The sequence below is a fragment of the Leptosomus discolor genome, chromosome 4 (genome assembly GCF_034619465.1).
Source record: "Leptosomus discolor isolate bLepDis1 chromosome 4, bLepDis1.hap2, whole genome shotgun sequence".
Lineage (NCBI taxonomy): Eukaryota > Metazoa > Chordata > Aves > Leptosomiformes > Leptosomidae > Leptosomus > Leptosomus discolor.
In genome coordinates, this window is record NC_141394.1 from 58,343,004 (window position 1) to 58,365,042 (window position 22,039).

The 22,039-nt window shown below is 39.2% G+C and overlaps 1 protein-coding gene across 1 annotated transcript; it reads right to left on the minus strand.

Moving 5' to 3' along the window:
• Positions 1-1,979: 1,979 nt before the first annotated feature.
• Positions 1,980-21,864, minus strand: PGM2 (phosphoglucomutase 2). Its single transcript, XM_086464194.1, has 14 exons — positions 21,793-21,864; positions 16,905-17,072; positions 15,948-16,054; positions 15,485-15,569; positions 14,136-14,219; positions 12,538-12,731; positions 11,203-11,392; positions 10,408-10,505; positions 7,665-7,845; positions 7,459-7,552; positions 6,472-6,601; positions 3,734-3,923; positions 2,937-3,070; positions 1,980-2,172 (listed from the first exon to the last, which is right to left on the minus strand). Exons 1-14 carry the CDS (start codon positions 21,862-21,864, stop codon positions 2,070-2,072), a joined length of 1,830 nt encoding a protein of 609 aa, XP_086320320.1. The 3' UTR covers positions 1,980-2,069.
• Between the last annotated feature and the right edge of the window lie 175 nt (positions 21,865-22,039).

The following is a 22,039-nucleotide window of genomic DNA, read 5'->3' on the forward strand; positions in this document are numbered from 1 at the left end:
ATTTGGATTATGTCAAAAGCTAAAGGTGTCATTTTAATTCCTTAATAATAGATCCTTGTTTTCATGCTCCCCTTTTATGGATCATCTTGAAATCCCTCCCCATCTCAGTTTTAGATGATAAGGCATGAGTTGGACTTGGAACTCTCAAAATACTTCCACAGACAAAAATAAGATGTCAAAACCCAAAATTTTAAAAGACCGGTAAAGTTGCCTTCAGATTTCATGCACACAAAGTTTCTTTAATCAGAAAGAAACCGAGATTTTCTGCCACAAGGTCAGGTGGAAAGGGACTGGTGATCAACCTGTCTCAGCATCTTAAGAAGTTCTACTTACCTTTTGAGAATCAGTTCACATTTACAACATGCCAAATGCACTGTTTTAGCACACTTAACATGGATGAAAAGAAGTCTAGAACACTACATACGTATTTCAAGTCCTTAATTTTTCCTTAGCTTTTATTTTCAGAAGGACAGTGAGAGTTGATAGGTGCAGAAATTTAATGCAATGTAACAAAGCTGATTGCACTGAAGTCAATATTGAGATTCCCTTTACAGTTACTACATTCAGTAGCCCTTAGGGTCCTATTTGGGAGTATTGACCGCATTATTCAAGGCACCAAATAAACATGTATCAATAAAAACCTGCCTCATCTTTGGTTTAGTGTAACAGAAATGGAAACAGAAAAGTGGAGGGTGTGAACAAGCACTTTCCGCACAAACTAATAACTTATTTTTTTAGCTTTCTACTCTAAAGGACTAGGAGATTTGATTAACAGCATATTCTGTTTCTTCAGTTCCCTTCTTGTTACTTTGTTTTAAAATTAGTTTTCTATGCCACACAGATGGACCTCAATATGAATGTCAGATGCTGCCTTTGACTCTGCACAGCCAAGAAAAACTGACGTGACAGCCAGAGAATGCAGGGACTACTCCTTTTCTTCTGTCCACTGATGGTAACTCTAAAGCCTGTACGGTAAAAGCCGGCATCCAGTGCTCTTCTCTTACCATCTTAGTTAACAAGGTAACCTAGTGTTTACTAGGGATGGAATAGCAAATTTGTTCTTTTATGAATAATTTGCTAAATTTGATCTATGCTTGGTCGGGCAACTAGTAATTCTCCAAGGGATACCAGAAGTAATTCTGGCAAAGAGGTTTCTTTACCCAAGAAGTACTGGGGCTGTTAGAGCTACACTGATATCCAAAACAGGTACTGAAAACGCAGAAAACAGTTGTATTAAAGTCAACCGGTAATCTCCAAATAATGCTCTTGGGCTCTGCAAGGGCAGATAACAGCATGCGATAAAATGGAAACTTCTGCTCTAAATTAGACCTTCGGAGTTATGCACCAAGTCATGGTAGCACATACAGCGTGACAGGCTCTGAGACTGGAGTGTGCATTGAACTCATTATGCTTAGTTCAATGAGGCAACAGAAAGGTGCTGTATGTAGATGTATTATCTTAGTATGTTCATGGTGTTAAAAGGCAGTTTAGTACACTTAGTTCTCTAACCTGGAATATGATGAATAGTCCCACAGCAAACAGCTCTTCATCAAATTCACTGTGACTTTCTTGTTTGTTTGGGCCAAAATCCCCAAGAAAGACCACTGTTTCTGAAACATTTGCCCCAAGTTTGTCGCCGTCTCACCACATGCTTTCAGTACTTCCTGTTCACAGAAGAACTTGCTTTGCAAATCTAAACCTAAAGTTGCATAGTATTATCAGATTACACACACAAAAGAAAGTCCCCACATATCAGGCTGCATTTCAGAAATCAGGATATTACTTATAATATTTAATTAAAACAAATTTTGATTGAAATACATTTGCAGTCAACTTTCAGTTCATAAAGCTTTTACTTCAACTGATTGGATTTTTTTGGTCCTTTAAGGGTAAAGGTACTTTCCTTCCAAAATAACAAACTAGATCCAAGAGTATGCAGAATAACTCTTAATAAAAGCAGAAGTCTTTCTGGTCTGAGATCTCAGATGTTTGGTCCTAAAAATCCTCACTTCTTAAATAATGCACTTCTAATGCCGCAAAAAACCAATTAAGGTAGTAATTTTGCTATTTTACTCAGTCTTTCGTTGAAGATTATTTTTTTCTGGTTGAAAGAAGTGTTTTTCAAGAGCGTTGACCAATTCATCTAGTTCCTTCTTCAGCTGCTCAACATCACTGAGAAACAAAATCCACACAAACACAGAAAACAGTGTCACAGTGGAGAAGCTAAAAACCATATTTTCAGTCCAAGGAATTTTTAAGTTTGTTGCATTGCTTTAGACAAGCATTTTCTATTAACACTAAAAGTATATACACTTGATTTCTTATGGTGATGCACTGACGTTCACTTCCAACAGAAGTGCATGAAGACACTTAAGACTATGGAGAAACATAAACCCACAGTATAATCTAAAATAAAACAGCCAGTTTGAGTTCAGATCTTCTATTACTAAATGTATGTGATTAGAAATATAACTTTAATACTTGTAATAGTATTTTCAGATTAATTTTCATCTGTGAGAAAGCATTCTTTTCATTACATAAGCTTATCTTTAAGACTATATGATTTCGAAGGCTATCAGTCAAGGTTATAATTACTAAACATAAAAGGATTTAAGATATATTAGAACACTTTATATATAGTTATATAAGTCTAAAGCAACTATGTAAAAAGAGACTGAATATATCTACTTTCATTTAAGGCAGAATGTTTTTCTTGGTATTGTTTTTACTAAGTGTGAAACCAAGTTCAAAGGAATTTCAGTGACAAGAAGAATGCATCAACAAATTTGCAGAATTGAAGCTTTATGCAAATACATTTGTTAAAATAATGACTGTAGTAATACTATTTGAGCATGGAAAGTCTGTTCCCCATCAAAACAATACCAAAAAGCCACACAGCGCTATTACACAGCATTTACTGCTCTAAGTGACAATACCTGTTTCCAGGAGGTGCACAAAGTTCAGAATAGTATTTGATCTTTGGTTCTGTCCCGCTGGTTCTCATTGTGGCCACTCCTCCATTAGCAAAGGTGAACGTTATCATTTGGCTACTTTTACTAGTGGGAAGTATCTAGAAATTGTAAGGATAATTTTTTAGAAGTTTGGAAAGTGACTATATACAATGAATTCAAGACAAAACCCATGACTTTATGTTCTATAATATAACTAAAGCATCAGCTAAAATTAAGCATTGTTCTGTTTTCTTCATCACTGTGGTCTTGAGACCACAACAGGTAAAGGACAGCCTTACCCTCAACTTAGAATCTCTTAGCAGTACATTACTGCTAGGTAGCTCATTTCAAGTCTAATCAACATTTTTACTGCAAAAAGAAATTGCTCTGTGATGGCATTTCCCAGGACGAAAAGAAACACAGATTGTGGAAGACTAAAGAACCCAAAGCCACACCTCAGTAGACAGGTTAACTTACACTTACAACAACATAATGTAAGATTGCTGTAGCAAGACAGCAAAATCCCCCTGCCACCCTTTACAGACTGTCATCTTGGAGAGAAAAACCATCACAAAACCAAACAAAACAACCCCAACCCTCCCCATCTCCCTCTCCCCCAATGTTCATTTCCTCCCACCAAGGCAAAACAATCATCCCCAATCTAACTCATTTTAAGACTCAGGTTGTGACATAATGTTTAGAGTGCTTCTCCACGAATTTTTTATGTATGTTTATATACACACACTTACATGATTTATACATAATTTTAAAAATATACTTACAGCCTTTTGATCTGGCTGGCTGCTGTCATACCCAGTAGTTAGATCCCTTATTCCAGAAACTTTAAATCTACCGCAAGATTTTGGGTATGTGTTTTTTCCATCAAAATTTCTGAGGTTGTCAAAAAGCTGTTGAATAACTTTAGGATCATGGCAGATGAAATATGAAGCTTTGGTAATATGGAAGCCATATCTGTGAAGACACAGTATTAAGTAATTGAAGAAGCAATGTTCTTTGTACACCATACACATTATACAATCTTCTATAAAGCAAGAATGTATATTCACGGTCACCCAACTGTAGCATCAGTTCATCCTCTTATGATTTTAAAAAGGCCTCAACAGCTTAATTGTCCTACTTTACATACTTTAAAGAAACTTCCATGCAGACATCTTTTCCTTTCAATGATTAAAGAAGTTTACTGCTAAACCAAAAGTAAAAAAGATGTGATTACTGCCTTGAAGAGATGTAACCACCATAGGACGAGAACAGACTACATCTAAATAGCTTCCTTGACTGGATTCCAGCTGACCTTTTCAGAGGAAAACAAATTCCAGCCTGTTTTTTCCAATCACATTTCAGAAGCTGCTCTCCTATTAAAGTGTTTCTACTAAACCAAACTGCTCGGAACATTGTTTCTTTTCCTTATCTGTTTGCTGCCAGGTAATACAATGCAGAAACTGCATCAAAGACAACTGACCTGCTAACACTGACTTTTCAAAACAACATGTTGTTGAAAAGCATACAAGCCTGGACTGGTTGTTTAAGTGAGCTCTTACTGAAGATTTGATGAATATCCTTGATGCCAGGGAAGATGGGAAGGTCAGAATCTTTTGTTAGTACTAGGAAGTTCATGCTAGAAACCTGAAAAGTTCCTTAAATAGGGTCATGTTTATACCAAAACAGACATCTTGACGGTCAATAGTTGTTCAATCAGTCTTGAGAATCCAGCAAGGGAATTTACAAAACCTACCCTATATTTGAAAGAAGTGATGAGCCTGCTAGGACTCTGTCCTTTCCTTGATCTGCATTTACTTCTTTGAGAACAGCCCCCCCTTCTGTACCTCCAAAATATAACGTTTCTTCTGCTTCAGCAGTAACTCACAAGACAAATTAACATAGAATAAGGTAATAAGGAGTAGAAAACTGCAACTCTATACTAGCCACAAGCAAACAAAACACACACACACACACACACACACACACACACACAATTACTCCTTAAAACAAAACAAGAACACCCCTCCTCAGTTCTAGTTATCAAGCATCAGTTTAATAAGGCAGATTGGTATCCTTCCCTGTATCTGCACCTTTTCAACAAACAGCGACTATGTGCAGTGTCATCTTACTTTGAGGTGCATCTACAGGCTGCTTTTATGCTAAATAAGCTCTGACTTTGAGAGTCCTCTCCAGTGGCTATGTACATAGCAGCACTGTGGCACAGCAGAGTTCCACTCAGTTAAATATTCTGAGGGGAACCTGAAACAGGTGTTTACTGAATGAGTATTAAAAAAAAAAAAGTGCGAGCCAGAAAAGGATAATTCTTTGAATATATGCTTCCAGCCACTAGTAATTAAGTGACTTCTCATGTCAGATGCTGTATTTGCAGGTCTATACATGAATTCCTCTTCCATGCGTTCATACTACTGTTTACTTCTGCCACATACAATAGCTGATAAATTCCACAGTTTATTTATGCAGAGTGTTAGCAAGTCTTTGCCACTTGATTCCTTCTTAAACAACATATGAAACAAGCATGGCTAGTGCTGCATGCAAATTAGAGATCTGAGGATTAGAAAACAAGAAGCACCAAGGATGGAGTTTTCCATGAGTCTCTTTGCAGGTTCCACCACTCCTTTGTTAGTGTCTGAGACGTGAAGAGGTGGAGAGTACCTACCAGCCTGTGCTGCTCCCTCTTTTAAAACAAACAACTCCACCCCTCACCCCCAAAACCACTCCCTATATGAAATCCAATACCCATCTTTGCTATTGATTCTGTAGGTCTTTGAACACATTAAACAAGAACAAAAGAAAAGTAGTGCTTCGGAGGGATGCCCAGCTGTGTATAGCCAATAGTTATGGCCAAACGGTCACAGCACTTCTGCATAATCAGCTCAAATCTCAGTATTCACGAGCCGAAAGAACAACTAACATATACTATCCATCAAAGACAGACAGAATAATAAAATAAAAAGCCTAACTTTAGAGCCAACTAGAATTAATTTTATCACAAGTATCCCTGCAAGTGGGACAGAAGCAAGCTGGCTTCTATGAGTAGCATAAATATGCCAGAGCTACTTAGACCCATTCGGCCATCAATGTTTTTGTGCATCTGGCACATTTAAGCAGCAAGAGCCACCACGATCTCTACAACACAGCAATACTGCTGGCCAAAAACCAGGCCAATCTTCTGTAAAAGGACCGAAAAGCGCAACTCCCCAAAAGGGAGAAACCTTTCAGACAAGCAAACAACAATAACTCAAAAATGTCATTAACTAATAGGGAATTAGTAAGGTAATATTGTTATTTTTTAAAATACCTTAAAACGACAGAAAACGAGGTCATAAATATATTCGTGCCCATGAGGCAGGAGCGCTTTCGAGATTACTGTTAACACAGAATTGTGTTAATAGTACAGTAATCCAATTTTTATTTGTTCATATACCATAGGTTGCTATTGAGTCCCTATTAACCCTGGTATGTGGAATGGAGACAATCTGAAAATTATAATCGAACTCACTCATCATAGACAGCTTTCAGCTGCTGAGACAAAGACAAATTCCTGGTTGCCAAAAAGCTAGCCATCTCTGCGGTTATAACAGCAGCGCTGACACCATCTTTGTCCAGAACAGCAGGACAGCACATATACCCTAAACAAAGAAAATCATATATATTTGATATATTTTTATGAGGAAATAAGATAAAAGGAGGGGGGTAAGTTAATCAAACCAATATCTTTTAAAGGAGAAGCTTACATTACCACAGTACAGACATTTTAGAGTTAAACCAAAAGTGCAAAAATTTTATATTCTAATCAATGTTAATTTTGATAAGCAACGTATTTAATGGAATTTCAAAACAGAGACAGATTTGTATCCTATCAGTGCCAGATGCTCCTGAGTACTTTTGGAGCTCTTACGAAAGAGAAATGCCACACTGCAGAAACAATGCAAGTATTAACAGTTTGTCTCAAATGTGATTACCCTTACATAGCAGCATATGGTAACACTGGTAATTATCCATTAAATGAGTCACAATTGCTCTGGTTTTCAGGTACTGAGAGACTCAAGAAATAACATTGTAACTTTACAATTTCCTTCTTGTGAATTCATAGCTTTTATTCATTTCCAGTTTACAAGTATATTTTGGGGGAGTTTTTACTTTATTTTATTCACATTTAAACTTATCTTAAACCGTCAACTAAACATACTCACCTTTAAGTCTGAAAATTGTGTTTGTTTTAAATAGCTTGTGCAGAATTTGCAGTCCAAATCTACACAGCCACGTACTGAAGATATATACACCTAGCTCACATCATCATATTCTGTGCTAAGCAGAGGTAGAAAGGATTAAAACTAGTAATATCCATCGACCAAACAGATGATGTCGATTACTCACTGGAAATACACCCGTTGTGCTGCGGGCACCTTTACATTGCCATTTTTTTTGCAATAGTCCTTCTTTCACTATTTTACAGGATACTAGAATGTAACATTCTGCTTTTTACCTATAGCCTCCTCAAATGCAAAAAGAACGGCTTTTCCCTGGTCCATGAGCTGTTTGGCACGGTTGCCCATCCACTTGAAACCTGTCAGTGTTTCCTATGGCAGTGAGGAGAAAAAAGGCATTAAAAATAAAAGCAATGTTTTACAAAGATGTAACACTGTGTAGGTAAGCATATAAAAGAACATGGAATAACATTTAACAGCTTACCTCAAAGTGAAAACCTTCCTTTAGTGCAATTGCTCTCAGGATTTTGGAAGAAACAGTACTGGATAACATGTAGACATCTTTAATGGCACAAGTACCCCTATTGTGATTTTTCCAGCAAGTGAAGATCCACCAGCCTAAAAGAGCTCCCAGCTCATTTCCAGAAAACACTTTCCATTCACCACTATGAGGAGGGAAAAATAATATATAGTTTTGTGTATATATATATATAAAAATAAAGTATATGAAATTAAAGGCTAATACTCGAAAAAACCGAATGTACTGGTTCTTCCATACATGAATACCAGCAAATGAAACCACTACATCTGAGTTCCAAGTAACAGTAACAAGATATCATGTGTTCATTAAGAACAAACTAAAAAATTCCTCCCCCAAAGAATTCTGAAGTGGTTACTTTCCTCCTCCATCATACATACCAGCTTTTGAGTTTATCCAAGGATGATACTTCCAGCATATTTTAAGTAAAACAAAATATTCAGCAGACAAAATTATAAAATCAATGACCAAGACAAGCACAGAGACACAAAAATACAGTTCTCAAGTGATCAGTATTTTTAATTGACTCAGTGACAAATACCTTTTATTTAATCACAAATACACCAATGGTCATTGGAGAAAATTGGAAAAAATCTCGAACAGGTAATAAAAGATTAACATTGACATGTTGCTAGAACAAGAAAAATCGAAGGAAAAAGGAAAAGAGATGTCAAAATTGCCTAAAAATTCCCAGTCACAAAAGGGGACAAAGACACTGCCAAACTGACAAAAATCAAGACCTACAGAAACAGTACCTGTTGTGAAAGAGAAGCAGACTCAGTCTCCTGCATTTATTGATGCCAACAGGCACAAAGCAATGCACAGCAACAACTTAGTGTAAGAGCTGACAGAGTGCTCTAGCAGAAGTTTCTGTCAAAGAAGAAGTACAGATACTGTAGAAGCCTATATTAATATTTGATTAGCGTATGAACACCTACACCAGAAGTCTGAGAGGAGGACAAAGGACTGAAAGTTAGGAGACAACTAAGACTGGATAAACAATTAGCAAAGAGGTAGGGGAGTGAGAGCACCATGCTCTCAATGGCGATAAATACGGTAAACTAACACGCTCTCTTCAAGTCTCTGACAGCTGTAAGTTTTTAGACAACATGAACGATTTTGCATTCTTGTTTTAACCCATCATAACTAGCATAAACTGAAGCTTTTTATGCTTTTTCCTCAATGCTGAATTGCCAACGGAGGCTGACACAGGCCAAAAACATTAAAATAAGGATATTCCAGATAACACTGCCCAAGTTATAGCAGAGAGTGCCAATTAGCCCATTCTCCTAAAGGCAGAGAAGACTCCTTAGTTGATCCTGAGAGGCTAATGAGTTTTAAAAAAGCCCCAAAACCCACTGCCATCTTTGAAGCTGCTACAAGGCCAAAAAAAGATTATTTGGCGAGCAAAATGGATGTTTGTACCGTCTCCTTTTACTGGGTTTTTGGAAAATGCGTAACTGACACAGGTTCAAATACGGCATCATCCACAATCACTGAGGACATCTAAGAGCACATCTCATCCCTTGGGTACCAAGGACTGTTGTCATGATTTTAGATCCCTCTTCTGGCTCTCACACACAGGGAATTCATTTACACTATTTCTGCTCCTGGCCCAGCAGCAGATTTTTGTTCTGCTCATCTCTGAGCTAAAAACCTTGAAGTTTATTTTTATTTAAGATTCATGTTTTCTAACTTCTCAGATTAGTTTCTGCTTTATCAGGGTAGGTAAAAGAGAAACACCACTATTTGTGGATATGATACCAAATGCAGTACTTCATTCTGTACTTTTATTATTAATGAATTATTATTATTAATGAAAATGTACATACATTTTCATTCATCCAATATAGCCACAATACAGAAATGCAAACAATTGTAGACGTACAGGGTTATCAGGGGGCACAAAATAAGGGGATGGCAATGTTGCGTCAGAACTATAGGATACACATTCCATACGTACGAAAAATTTATGAGAAGCCCCTGTTTGAGCAAGTTTTACCTTTTGTGATCCCGTTCTTTGACAGGATATACATAGATAAATAATGCATGTATAGATGGTCCTTAAAGGAGAGAGTACTGAGGAGAGACCATACTGAGAAGTACCATACACTGAGAAAGCTTGAAATGCAGGTACGTAACATTATGCACAGAAGTGTGGAACTGAGCGAGAGGCCTGAATCATCTAATGATTAATAAAATGTCTGGTCTAACAGTATCTGAGAAAGCAGGAACTCATATTAAAGAACAGAGATGTTCCCTATTCCAAGATTACCAGGGAACTATAAAGGTTCTCCTGAATATTCAAGTTGCTATTTAATAAACAGTACGAAAGAACGTTTATCAGTCTTCTGTGAAAAATTTCTAACTGAAAACCTACCTTTCAAAAGGTATAGCACAATCACAACAATTCACATGCTTCTGTGCCTGCCTCAAGTACAGCAAGTGTCAAGCATTTCTTCACGTTTCTGTACAGTGTCTAACATTAAGCATTATTTCATTTACTGCCCCCACTGTGGTCTGCTTCATACAGTTCTCTCACATTTCTATCTGTTTTCAGTCAAAAAATGACTACTGACACTATTCCACCTTCCCCTGCAACACAGAGCAGAATGTAGCAAGAATCCCCCAAACGAGCCTAGCCTTTAAGTAAAAATTGTAAATGGTTTGCATTTCTTTATTACCATACCTCTCTTGTTTCTCTGCCACTGCAAGTCGATCAGCATCAGGATCATTTGCTAAAATGATTTTTGCCCCATCTTTTTCAGCCAAAGCAAAAGACAATGTCTGGAAAAGTGGTAAGCAAGACCAGGTGAGTGTTAATACTCCCAAATAATAATAATATTTTCACTTTCTTTATAGGTTTTAAATAATGTTACTGATTTATTTCATCTCAAACACCCAAAATCATGATGTGTCTCTACGAAAAATAAACTTCAAGCCTGGCAGCAGCAGAGCATAGTCAGGATATTTAACTTCACCTACATCATTCCACTTCTGCAGCCTGAGTCAAATGCTACTTTCAGTCAACAGGATCTCTCAATAACAAAGTGTAGCAGAAATACTTGTTGCAGAAATTCTAACCACCTGTCAGGACTTCCCCTGCCCCCTCCCAGTGTCCTGTCAGAACAATTTAGTCCTTGTATTTCAGATGTAAATTGTAGAAACTTTCCAAAACCAACTGTGAAGGTTTTTTCATTATTATTTTATTTTTTTTAAAGAAAGTGTATCACTTTGTTCTATGTGCAGATGCTGCCCATTCTGTAGAGCGCAGAACAAAGTAGTTATAGCTAATTATTACCTGACTGGTTTAAAAAGAGTTATAAATTTCAGTGAAAGGATACCAGCTAACTCTTCGCTAAATGTAAGGCTATGAAAACAGGAACAAAACAGACCTTCAACCAATAGTCACAGCCATGACTACTGACAGAAAGGAAACACTGTTTGAAAAACATTGCAACTATTAAAAAAAATATCTATTTACCAGAACACCTTTGCCTTCTTCAGGATTTGGATACTTCACTGTGGGAAATTCTGGATCGGGGTCCTTCTGCTCCGGAACAGCAAAAGGAGGGCTAAGGTCAAACGCCTTGAAGGCCAACTGCACAAATTTATGACCTACGCCATGCACAGAAGTATGAACAAATTTCAGGTTTGTTTCCTTGTTTATATTCCTGAAATAAAACAGATTAACAATAAACTTGGATACGGAAGAATATTCTGCACAAAATGGACTACATTTGGAAACAGATATGACTCAGTAGTCTATATCACTGTTATAAATTAAAGGAGATCAGATTTTAAAGGTAATGGCTTGAGAACTGGCTTAGCCTCATTTTTCAGCAACATGAGTCACTCTTGATATCTAATGTCCCAGCACGCGCAAATCACTGGGATGAGAAAGATAGTACACTCTATGCACCCCAAAGGGGGCAAGTGGAAAACAAATACAACTGACTAATGGGACTCTTCCTCCCCAACTCTGGTATTTAAACCAGTTCCAAAGACAGTGAACGCAGGGAACTGACAGCAGCACGCCTCATTTGAGCACACTCATTTTTATGAAGTACATTACTGGAAGTGTAGAACATACCTAAAGGCATGCAAACTCCTAAGGAGACATTTAGCTCCTATTCTGAAAAAGCAGCATAATTTTTCACATAGCCCAAATTTTCTAGTAATTCTGACTTTTTTTTTTTAGCAAGGGTAAGAACACGGTTACTGGTGGCTAAAAGTTTGATGTAAATAAGCAGATCTAAAAGGTTGCTGCTCATCTAATCCATAAACTGATTGTACTTGTTAATCACAAAGAGAAACATCCACTTGATTTTGTTGAGTAAGTAACAGGAATGAGCTCACGCAAGACGCCCAAGGCCACCAGGAGCACAGACAAAGCTAGAATGACAGAGCAAGACCTCCTTCTTCCAGAACTGACTTAACCGCCTGATTTCCCTTCTCTCTTAGAAGCCCACTTTAACGCTGTTGGACCGTCAGCGTCAGCTCACCCCTAGCTATAAAAGACAGGCCCCGTCTTGCTGTGGCATTTGGTTGATGCGTGGTCACGCGAATACGGGAGATGATACAATCAGAAACTAATTGCTCACTTTGCTGGGTTGGACTTCTGCCAGACCAGCTTTATGAACTGGCTTACTACATCACCACACAGCTGCCAGTGCTACCACAAAAGATGACAAGGCAGCACAGACAGAAGTAGATCATGGCAGGATCATGGCCGCCCCGACTTCCATCAATTTAAACTGCCCCGCTGACATACTAGATGGAAAAATGCAGTGTTCTTAACGGTGTTAACAACATTTACCTGTGAAAGCACTGTTTCTGTATGTCTTTGAAATACTCCTTATTGACCGTGGCATACGGATCATGAAGTAGCAGGCTGCTGTCAATCAGTTTGTCATCCCAAGCCTGAGGCCATGGCTCTTGGTTCTCCTCTATAGCCTGAGAAATTCCTTTGTCATGAGGGGAAATGATCTGAGCACCATTTTCCCAGTAAACCTAAATAATAAACAGGGTAAGTGAGTATTTTATCATTAATATTGTAGGATAGTTTTGTTATCTTTTTCTTGGCTGAGATGCACTGCATTCAGTAGAGTATTACAGTAAATTAAGCTTAAGTATACCCAGAATAGTCCCCTGTTCATATTTTCAGTGTTTCCACTCACATCCCATTTTTGTTCTATAAAAAAAAAACTGTTTAATTTATCAGAAGATATCAAAATCAAAACAAGACTTGGCTCATTTATTGAGAAGATTCAAGTATCAGCCTATCTGCCAGCCCTGGGACTGATAACTTGCCCATGCTAATTAATAAATTTTCTTCCAGATTTTTAGGTATAATCATTATACATATAGAGGAATTCTTAGTAGGAAAAAAGCGTGCAAAAGCGAAACACATTTACCACGAACAAAACTAGTGAGAAAGGCACAAAAACTTTTCAGCTGCCTACAGCAGCAGTGTTGCCACAACAGGAAGCAGTCTTGTCCTTTTTGTTGTTTTTTGTTTACACACCCAGGAAGAGGTGCACTTACGACATTTTACTTTTTGACAGTTGTTTGCACACTTCCTTCTACTGACGGTTTACAGAAGACATGTATAAGGAAAGATACCTAATAGCATCTGGGCCGTGTACATATGTAGCCCAAATAACAAAATGTTAAGAAAAAAATGAAGTTGCTTAAAAAAAGTAATTGACAAAACATCCAAACAAGCTATCAAGATCAATACATGAAATAATAAAAATAGCGATTTTAAACAGGCATGATGTTCTGGAGTGAGAGACAGCACAAAATCATCCCTGCTAATGCCTTGGTTTTCTATTAAGAAGACATGATCTCCCAACATCCATTTTTGTATTTTGGAAACAGTCTGCATATGACTAGTCCAGGTATGGGATGATTGGCAGGCAGGCAGCTCAGCCATGTTTTTTTCAGTGTAAAGCAGACTTCTGTCATAGAAAAAAAGTCACACTGATTACTGTGTCACTTAGCAAAAGAAAAATATACTACAAGAAATTAATGGAATTTATTCAAAATGTTTTGTACACGCAACTCATTAGGTTTCACGTATTTTTAATTCTCTGGGTTTGTAAAAGTAAAGAGATCTTCTTAAATCATGAACTGGAGAAGTGATTAATGCTTTTGAAAAGAGGTCAGTTAGCATTTTAGAGTGTTCCAAAGTATGCAGTGGTATTACTTATCTTCCTGCTTTTTAGAGGTAAGATTTTAATTATGTTATTAGTACAACATGCTACTAGCTTTAAACACATACACTTAGAAGAGATCAAACTATCAATTAATTTGGTCTATACCATAACAGGAACTATACACAATAATACTAGTGTCTCTCTGTGGAAAAAAAATGTTTGAAAAAAAGCCAGAAAACAGATCGTATAGGAATACCTTGTAACCATTATCTTGTTTTGGATTATGGGAAGCCGTAACCATAATTCCAGCACAAAGCTTCAGATGAGTTACCGTGTATGGCTGTAACAAGAGAACGTTATCTGAAGTGGAATGTGCAAAATATTATATATAATTTACTCTCATGAAGATGCAATACTCATACCACTGAACAGAAAGAAAACCAGGATGCGATTCCTACAGGCTGACTCTCTAAAGCAGAAACGAAGCAGTACTTGCCCCGCTAGACCCCATGCGGCACAACTTTAGCCCTTGCTTTTCCTTGTGCATTTCCCATTTACATATTCTTAGGATTGTTTCAGATGCTTTGGGGATCTCTAGAGTAGTGTTTTTATAGAAGGAGACTGAAGGCATGTGTTGCTTTCTGTAGAATGACTTGAGACACCTGAGGTCTTCAAGGGTGCAAAGTCTGTTGGGGTAACGACAGAAGTCTGCATAGGGTAGAGAATTACAACTGGAGCAACCTCATCCATACTATCTTTTGAGAGCAGCCCATGGAGCAACTACTCCATCGTGATTCAGAACAGAGAGTTTTGGAGAGAGCTCTTATAAATTAGTCCAAACCATATGGAGTGAATTAAAAAGAAAGCATTATGTGTGACCACAGGCCCAGTTTGAGTTTACTCCTGGCTCGCTTTAATAGCCATGAACTGCAGTTCTTGCAATACTGCTTTAAGCTGCACTATGAAGAATTTGACTCTAAATCCACCAAAATTTGTATCAATGCAAGAATGCTACATACAAAGTCTTCATCCCACTACGTTCGTTTTCAGCATTCACTGGAGCAACTGGTACCGGGAGAAACTTGCTTTTAGTGCAAAGGCAGGGGTTTGCTTTATTGCTCTAGAGGACTGACACCTAGTGATCCGATGGTGAAAACGCAGAGACACTCAATAACCCTCCTGGTATAACGGCGCTGCACTCCAACAAATGGGTATTTAAAAAGGCTGCTTTGGATTCACTACCTCAAAAAGAAAAAACAACAACTAAAAAACCAACCAAACCAACCAACCAACCAACAATCAAAAAACTAAACGTTCGTGTATGTTTCAGACTTCAGACTCCAAAGCAATCTAGAAATGACAATTTGTCTTCCACAAGAAGAGGAATGCATAGAAGCAGATCCCACTGTCACTGATATGTCACTAAGCTTCTTCCTTCTCTTGCTGTGGATGTTGCAAACTAAATATAACTACATAAGCATAAGAGCAACTGCAGGTAGAGCTTAAAAAGTTAAAAGTGGTTTGTCTAGTTTTTCTTAATGTAAGTAGTGCAAGATATCTAACAGAATTTGTGTGTATATAAAAAGATGTATTAGAGACACCTACCACAAAAGGAGTTGGTGTTATATCAGAGAACAGATAAACTGGAATTCCTTGACTGATGAAGGTATTAGCAGCAAGTCTGGCAAACCTAAACAGGAAGAAAAGATGCCTAGGAAATATATTCATTTTCTCACCAATTAGTTTCCTAGAATTCACAGCTTCCTCCTGCAACACCAATTTAAAAACAAAACAAAACAAAAAACAACCAAAACCCACCAAACAATAAACAAACAACCCCCCACCTAAATAAACCCCAAATACAGACCCAATTTAAATATGTTCCCTCACTATTCCCAACAGATAAAGCACAACTCCAAGAACTGCTTTGGCATTAACAGAATATAAAAATGCTATAAATCCCTCACCTTAATTCACTCTACAGGAAGCGAAAATACTGTTGAAGCAGATATAAAACCATAACGGATCACACAAGACATCTACAAAATACTTAAAACAGTAAAAGTACCTTTTGCTACTACCTCCGCTGGAAAGATGGGCACGAGCATCAAAACCAATCACAACTCCTCTCTTTTTCAGGTCACTGAAATTCTTCTCAAGGTATCTGCAAAATCCCTAAAGACAACAAATTCACCTCACTAATGCAATCTTAATATTTAATTTATCACTGCATTAAGATGATTGCTAAGAGGTTGACTTCTTAGAAAGGTGAGTGCACGTAACATCTCACTGAACTGGATTGGGATTCAGTTTGTCTAGGACCAATAAACACCAAGAAATATTAGAAATCTTCAGAGCAATAGAGAGAAGCCGGACAGCATTTAAGTACTTTTCCAAAAATCAGAGTGATCTCCAGAAAGAAACAGTTAACACGATTAGTCTGAACTGCAGATTTTGAGAAATGATTTAGCTGTGTTAGGTCTCGGACAAGGAAGAGAACAACTGGCCAATATTTAAGTTTTTTAACTGAATCTCACTCTGAATAATGACTTCTGTTTAGGACATAATACAACACAACTCCAGGCTACAGTAATTTAAAGATTTGGGGTTTTTCAAGCTCTCCCCAAGTAGATCTACTCAGGACCTATATGCATATATATAGCTTCACTGCATTTTTGTAAATCTATGTCCAACATAAAGCTTAGCCAAATGCTGGCTACCTTTGAGGTTTTCTGTAGTTGTTACATCAGGACTAACTGATCCACTTGAGCTTAACTGTAGCTGTCTATAAATTCAACTGTAAATCAGGTATAGAAAATAACTTATTTTAATGGCTTAATAGCTTCTCTCTGCTAGTTTTCAGAGATCGGGACTCAGCTAATAATAATTTAAATTACTTCTGAAAACTGGAAGAATAGTACAAGAAACTTGTACTTCCATAGAATACCTATTTGCTTGTCATAAATGAGGCTCTTCTGTTCATATATACAACCAGTTAAGTGAGATGAAGTGCTGAACGCAGTACCTGGGTTGTCTGGATAATAGTCAAGTCATTCATGTGGGAAATCCCTGCTCCCATGGCAGCTCTGAGCCCTGCTGTGCCAAACTCCATCCGTGAGCCAAAGTATTTCTGCAGTTCTCCAGCATTTCCTTCAGCAAGCAGGCGCTTCACTATTGCAGAAGTTTTTGGATTCTGTAGATACAAAATTCAGATATTCTAGAAAAGGTTTTGTTTGGTTGGTTGGTTTTAATATGCTTAAGCTTCTTAACAGAACCAACTTTCTTTCCCACTCTCTAGGGGAGGGAGTTACTGGGTTATTTTAGTATCAAAACATCACACACCACTTCAAGAACACCAGAACTCCTGCTACATCTTCCTAATTTTAAGTCAGTACAATCTCAAGTATTACTTATTTTAGATTTATGTCCTTAAGTGAACACGCTGCCTTGACAGCAGTGTATATATCACATTTTGTGAAGCGAAAAGATTTCCAAGATGTGTATTTTAATATTTTCTGGTATTAAAACCAAACCAAAACAAAAAGCACATTCGCAGTTCAGAGAATTTTTGGCATCACAAGAACTACTGTAAACATGTAGAAAGTAAATTAAGCTGATGATTAAGAAATATTTGTTACTTCCATAGCGCTATACGTAGAGTTAAAAAAAAACCCACTAAAATCATAACCTTTTCCCAAGACTAGCTAACACCAGAGGCAGCAGCAAAACTAAGCAGACTGCTCAGAAGATAAAGTGACAACTTGCAATATATTTGCAGGTAACGCTGGTAAAAATAAGCATGACCCTCAGAATGAAAGCTTAGCAACTACAGCTGAATTGTTAAATAAAACGACTGCGCAGAGTGGCAACGGAAAGGCTGAGTCAGACAGCTTGCGAACAGCGAGGAGTTTCTAAGTCTCGCTGCTTTTCTTGGTATATTGCTTGTATCAACTCTTTATGGTTATCATCTCTCTCTGTTTCCAAACTTAGGAATTGGTGAAGTCCTGTTTGCCCCAGCATCTCAATCTTAGTGACATGGGATTTGTGAAGTTTAGTATTTGATTGCTTGCACACCGATGAGCCCACGGGACAGATGGCACACTCCAGGCGCTAGGCAACAGAGCTATGTGGAGAGGCGGCACGCTCCACAGGTTACTCACCGCGTGATTACACACGCTTCACACTGGAATACAAAGATTATAATTTCCAAACAAGACACAAGCTTTGATTTCCAGTCAACCAAACAACCTCATAGAAGTCACGGACTTTACTATTTCTTGGATGACCTAGGTATGCTTACAGCAAGGGAAGGCATATCATCGGGGGGGGGGGGGGGGGGGAAGTATTTTCTGCAGCTCCAGAAAATGCTGCGGAACGTGCATAGCAGTAGGCATGTGAGCGAGCTCGCACACAAAGGTGTAAGCATTCTTCACACCAAACTGAGACCAGGGTCTGGATGCCCTAATCATTGACCTGTGCACCCACTGCTGCAGGACAAACACCATGGTTTAAACACATCCTCAAAAAGCTAAAGAGCCTTTGGTGCTAATGAGCAAACTATATAATGCAGGGTAAGCTAAATCAGAAAAAAAAAAAAATAATCAGGTTTCTTGAGTGCTATAAGCATTTAGGTACCCCAGAATTACCGATTTCCAGTTTAAGAATTTACCAGTCCAAGAACACTGTAACTGACACTTCCTTGTAGGAGGCTCGATACAATTCTGTATTATTCTAGAGCAGTTATATTCTATAATTATAAGAATAAATATAATTCTATGTTATTATAGAATAGGTCAGCATAACTATTCTGAGTTTGGGCTGTTTAAAAGTGGACCTGAACTTTTTGCTGCAATACCAGGCCTATGTCTCGTCAGTGAAGACTGGATGGCTCCTTTTGCATCAGGCTCTGTACACTGCCTAGTCGCCCTTTTTCTGCCCCCCCGCGTGAGCTTTGTGCACAGGAGTCGTCTCTTACCATTGAAACGGGGATCTCTTTAGGTAGATGCTGGACACGTTTGCGTAGATGTTGGACAGACTAGAAGCTGCAATGCTGATACAGAAGGGCAGCTGGACACTAGGAGCATCCTGTAGCTCTCACAACCAAGGAGATTTTTGTTTGTTATTGTTGTCAGAGCAATTTCCCAGGTTTGGTATCTACTGTGCCACTACAGGGATCTGCCAGTTTTTCAGGTCTGGTTAAATGATTATACCTATCCAGGTGGCTGCCTGAGTCTCAGAGTTTCAGTCCACATCATTTCCTAGAGAAAACCTGATTGCATGAATTTCATTGTTGGGGTTGTTCTCCACTTCCCACCCCCACCCCCCCCCCCCCCCCCCCCCCCAAAGCAATGGGAAAAGCCAGGCCCAAATCTATTTAATGTAGCAGGAGGACTTTTCCAGAATTACTGTTATAATTGTTTATGGCTAGATTCTCCTAAGAATCTGCCTTCCTTTTCGTCTTTTTTTTTTTTTAACTGTACAGATGACTGTTCCCATTTTGTTTCACTTTTAGGAATGTTACAATGCCATTGTATACAGCTAAGGAAAAAAGCTAAACTTTCCTTAAGAAAAATCCAAAACCAAATCTTCACAGCATCTCTGCTAAAGAAGGACCCAATTGTATCTGAAGAATGAAGTGCTGGTTTTCTCCTTCCTTGTTGGTTCTCTCAGGTTACACTTTTTCTACTCTCAAATAAAACTGGATGTGAATACGAGAATACTGATTTCTGTGAATACAGTGGCAGGTGATTTAATACAGAGTTAAATCCCAGTAGTGCCATTTGCTTAAACATCACCTGCTAACACTTAAATTACTTTAATCAACACTACAGGAAGGCCCCAAAGAGGTTTCAGTGCAGGAGACCCCACAAGGTTTTAGACGGACAGCTACTGACTAATAAGCTTTACTGTTAACAACAGCAGAAGCTACCTTCTATCCATAATTTTGTCATTGATAATAGAAAGAATGAAAAATATGACACTACTGTAATGAATACAGTGATGAAAACCACCTGGTAACGAGCTCAGTAACTGTCATCTAGGTAGAAACTTCCTAGGTTAAGTCTGCAGGACCATCTTCAGCCATAAGGGCTTCCTTTTGCAAACTATTATTTTGTAAGAAACATGAACCTTATCATCATTAAATATTAACCTATCTCCACACATCAAAAAGGAACTTTTTTTTTTTTATATCAGAGTAAATGGACAAGGGTTATATCAGATTCTTCTGTTACTCAATACAAACACGTAAGAGCTCCCTCAGAAATGAAAATACCTCATCGTTTTTGAGCAATAAGCAATGGGTATTGCACACTGGTCAATTATTACCGAGTCAAAGATGCAATTGTTAACAAAGAGCTAACCTTTCAAAAGTAAAGATACTATAAGGGATGCTGCATTAGATTTACAGAGGGTTTCACAAAACAATCAAAATAAGTAGTTGAAAATGAAATTATTACACAGAAGACAGGAATATCATTAACGTTAGTCAAGGAAGTTATGGAAATAAGAGGCCCTTTAAAACCAGACTGTTTTCTTAAAATCAATTAAGCGGGGGGGGGGGGGGGGGGGGAGACAGAAAAGCTTAAAAAGCTTATTGTCCTTTGATGTGATACACTAGCATTTCTGAAAGAAGGGCTGGTTTGGCACTGCATTATCCTTAATAAAACCGGGGCTGGCTCACTGATCAGTCAACCAGTTAGTGATCTTCAATGAAGGCTCACAATAAACTCGAGGTACTTCTAATGACGTCCTTTAGAACCTGGAAAGAATACTAAACCCGATATCAAAGAAAACAATCTTGAAATAAGCAGAAGACCCCTTAGCAAAGAAATACGCAGGTTGCGCAAAACCCAGAGAGCATTGCACAGTGCTGAGCACAGGGCAGCCATTAAAGTGACCGAAGGGGAACAATCGACTGTTCCAATACGGCCAAATGAACAAATTTCACGTATGGGGACAAACAAAACCGCAACCACGTATACCGAATGTGGGCCTGCACCTCACTGGGAACTGCAGCAGCAAGCGACTGCATAAGCACTTCCAGAACACCACAGTGGCAAGAGGTTTCTTTAGACATGCCCAATATAGAAACACACAGAAGGTTTTACTTCTGCGTGTAGCACTGACAAGACCAAAACTGAAGACACAAAGATGTTTAAGCACTTTAACAGGAACGTAACTAACGTATGCTAAAGTGTTCCTAAAGAGTAGCAGGAAGAGGGAGAAAAAACATGAAACCAGACAGTATTGAAGATGTAGGACTTATTTTATTAACAGTGCAGATCACTAAGCACCAGGCAGCACTATGAAAAAAAAAAAAGGACAGATTCTGCATTTCGCAGTGGTTTTGAAGCAAGTCCTCATGTCTTTTGGAAACCATATTTTAGAAAACAAAAATATGGAGGTACCTGGAGGTATTTAACACAGCAACTTATTCTTGCCTTTAATAGTTCAAGTCCATGAACTGCCCCTACAACAGAAGCGGTTAAAACAACACAGGCCCGTTCAAGAGAGACCTTCACTAGAGCCGGCAGCCAGGTACGGTGACGCTACTGAGACCAGCCCGGCAGGTTCTATGCTGTGGTGACAGGCGGCCGCGCAGCGGTGCAGCCGCCACCGGCACCGGGAGCGGGGCGGCGGCTGGACCCGCAGGTCCCCGCGCTGCGGGGCGGGAGGGGGGGCAGAGCACTCCCTTTGTCAGAGGGAAAAGAGCCGACGAGGGCCTTTACGACTCAATTTCAAAGCCGAGGCTCGCCCCACACCTCCTGACACCGCACGGCCGCGTCCCCACCGCCACCCCCACCGAGTCTCTGCGTGACCGGGGGGGCCCTTCCGCCCCGGCAGTCCCCGCGGGGAAGGGGGACCCCGGCGCCCCGGAGGGCTCCCGCTGACCGTCCCCCGCCGACCCTCACCTTATCCCAGAGCAACCACTGCTCGGCCGCGCGGCGCAGCGCAGCATCCCCGGCGGAGCTCCGCGCTGCCATAACGCCGCTGCCGCCCTGCTCCCTCCTGCTTCCGCAGCGCACCCGCTCCGCTCCGCCCGCCGGGGCCGCCCCACCTCCGCCCCGCCCGCCTGCCCGGGCCCAGGCCGGGGTCGGCGTCAGGGCCAGGGCCATGACCGAGCCTGGGCCGCCCCACCCCACCTCCGTCCCGCCCGCT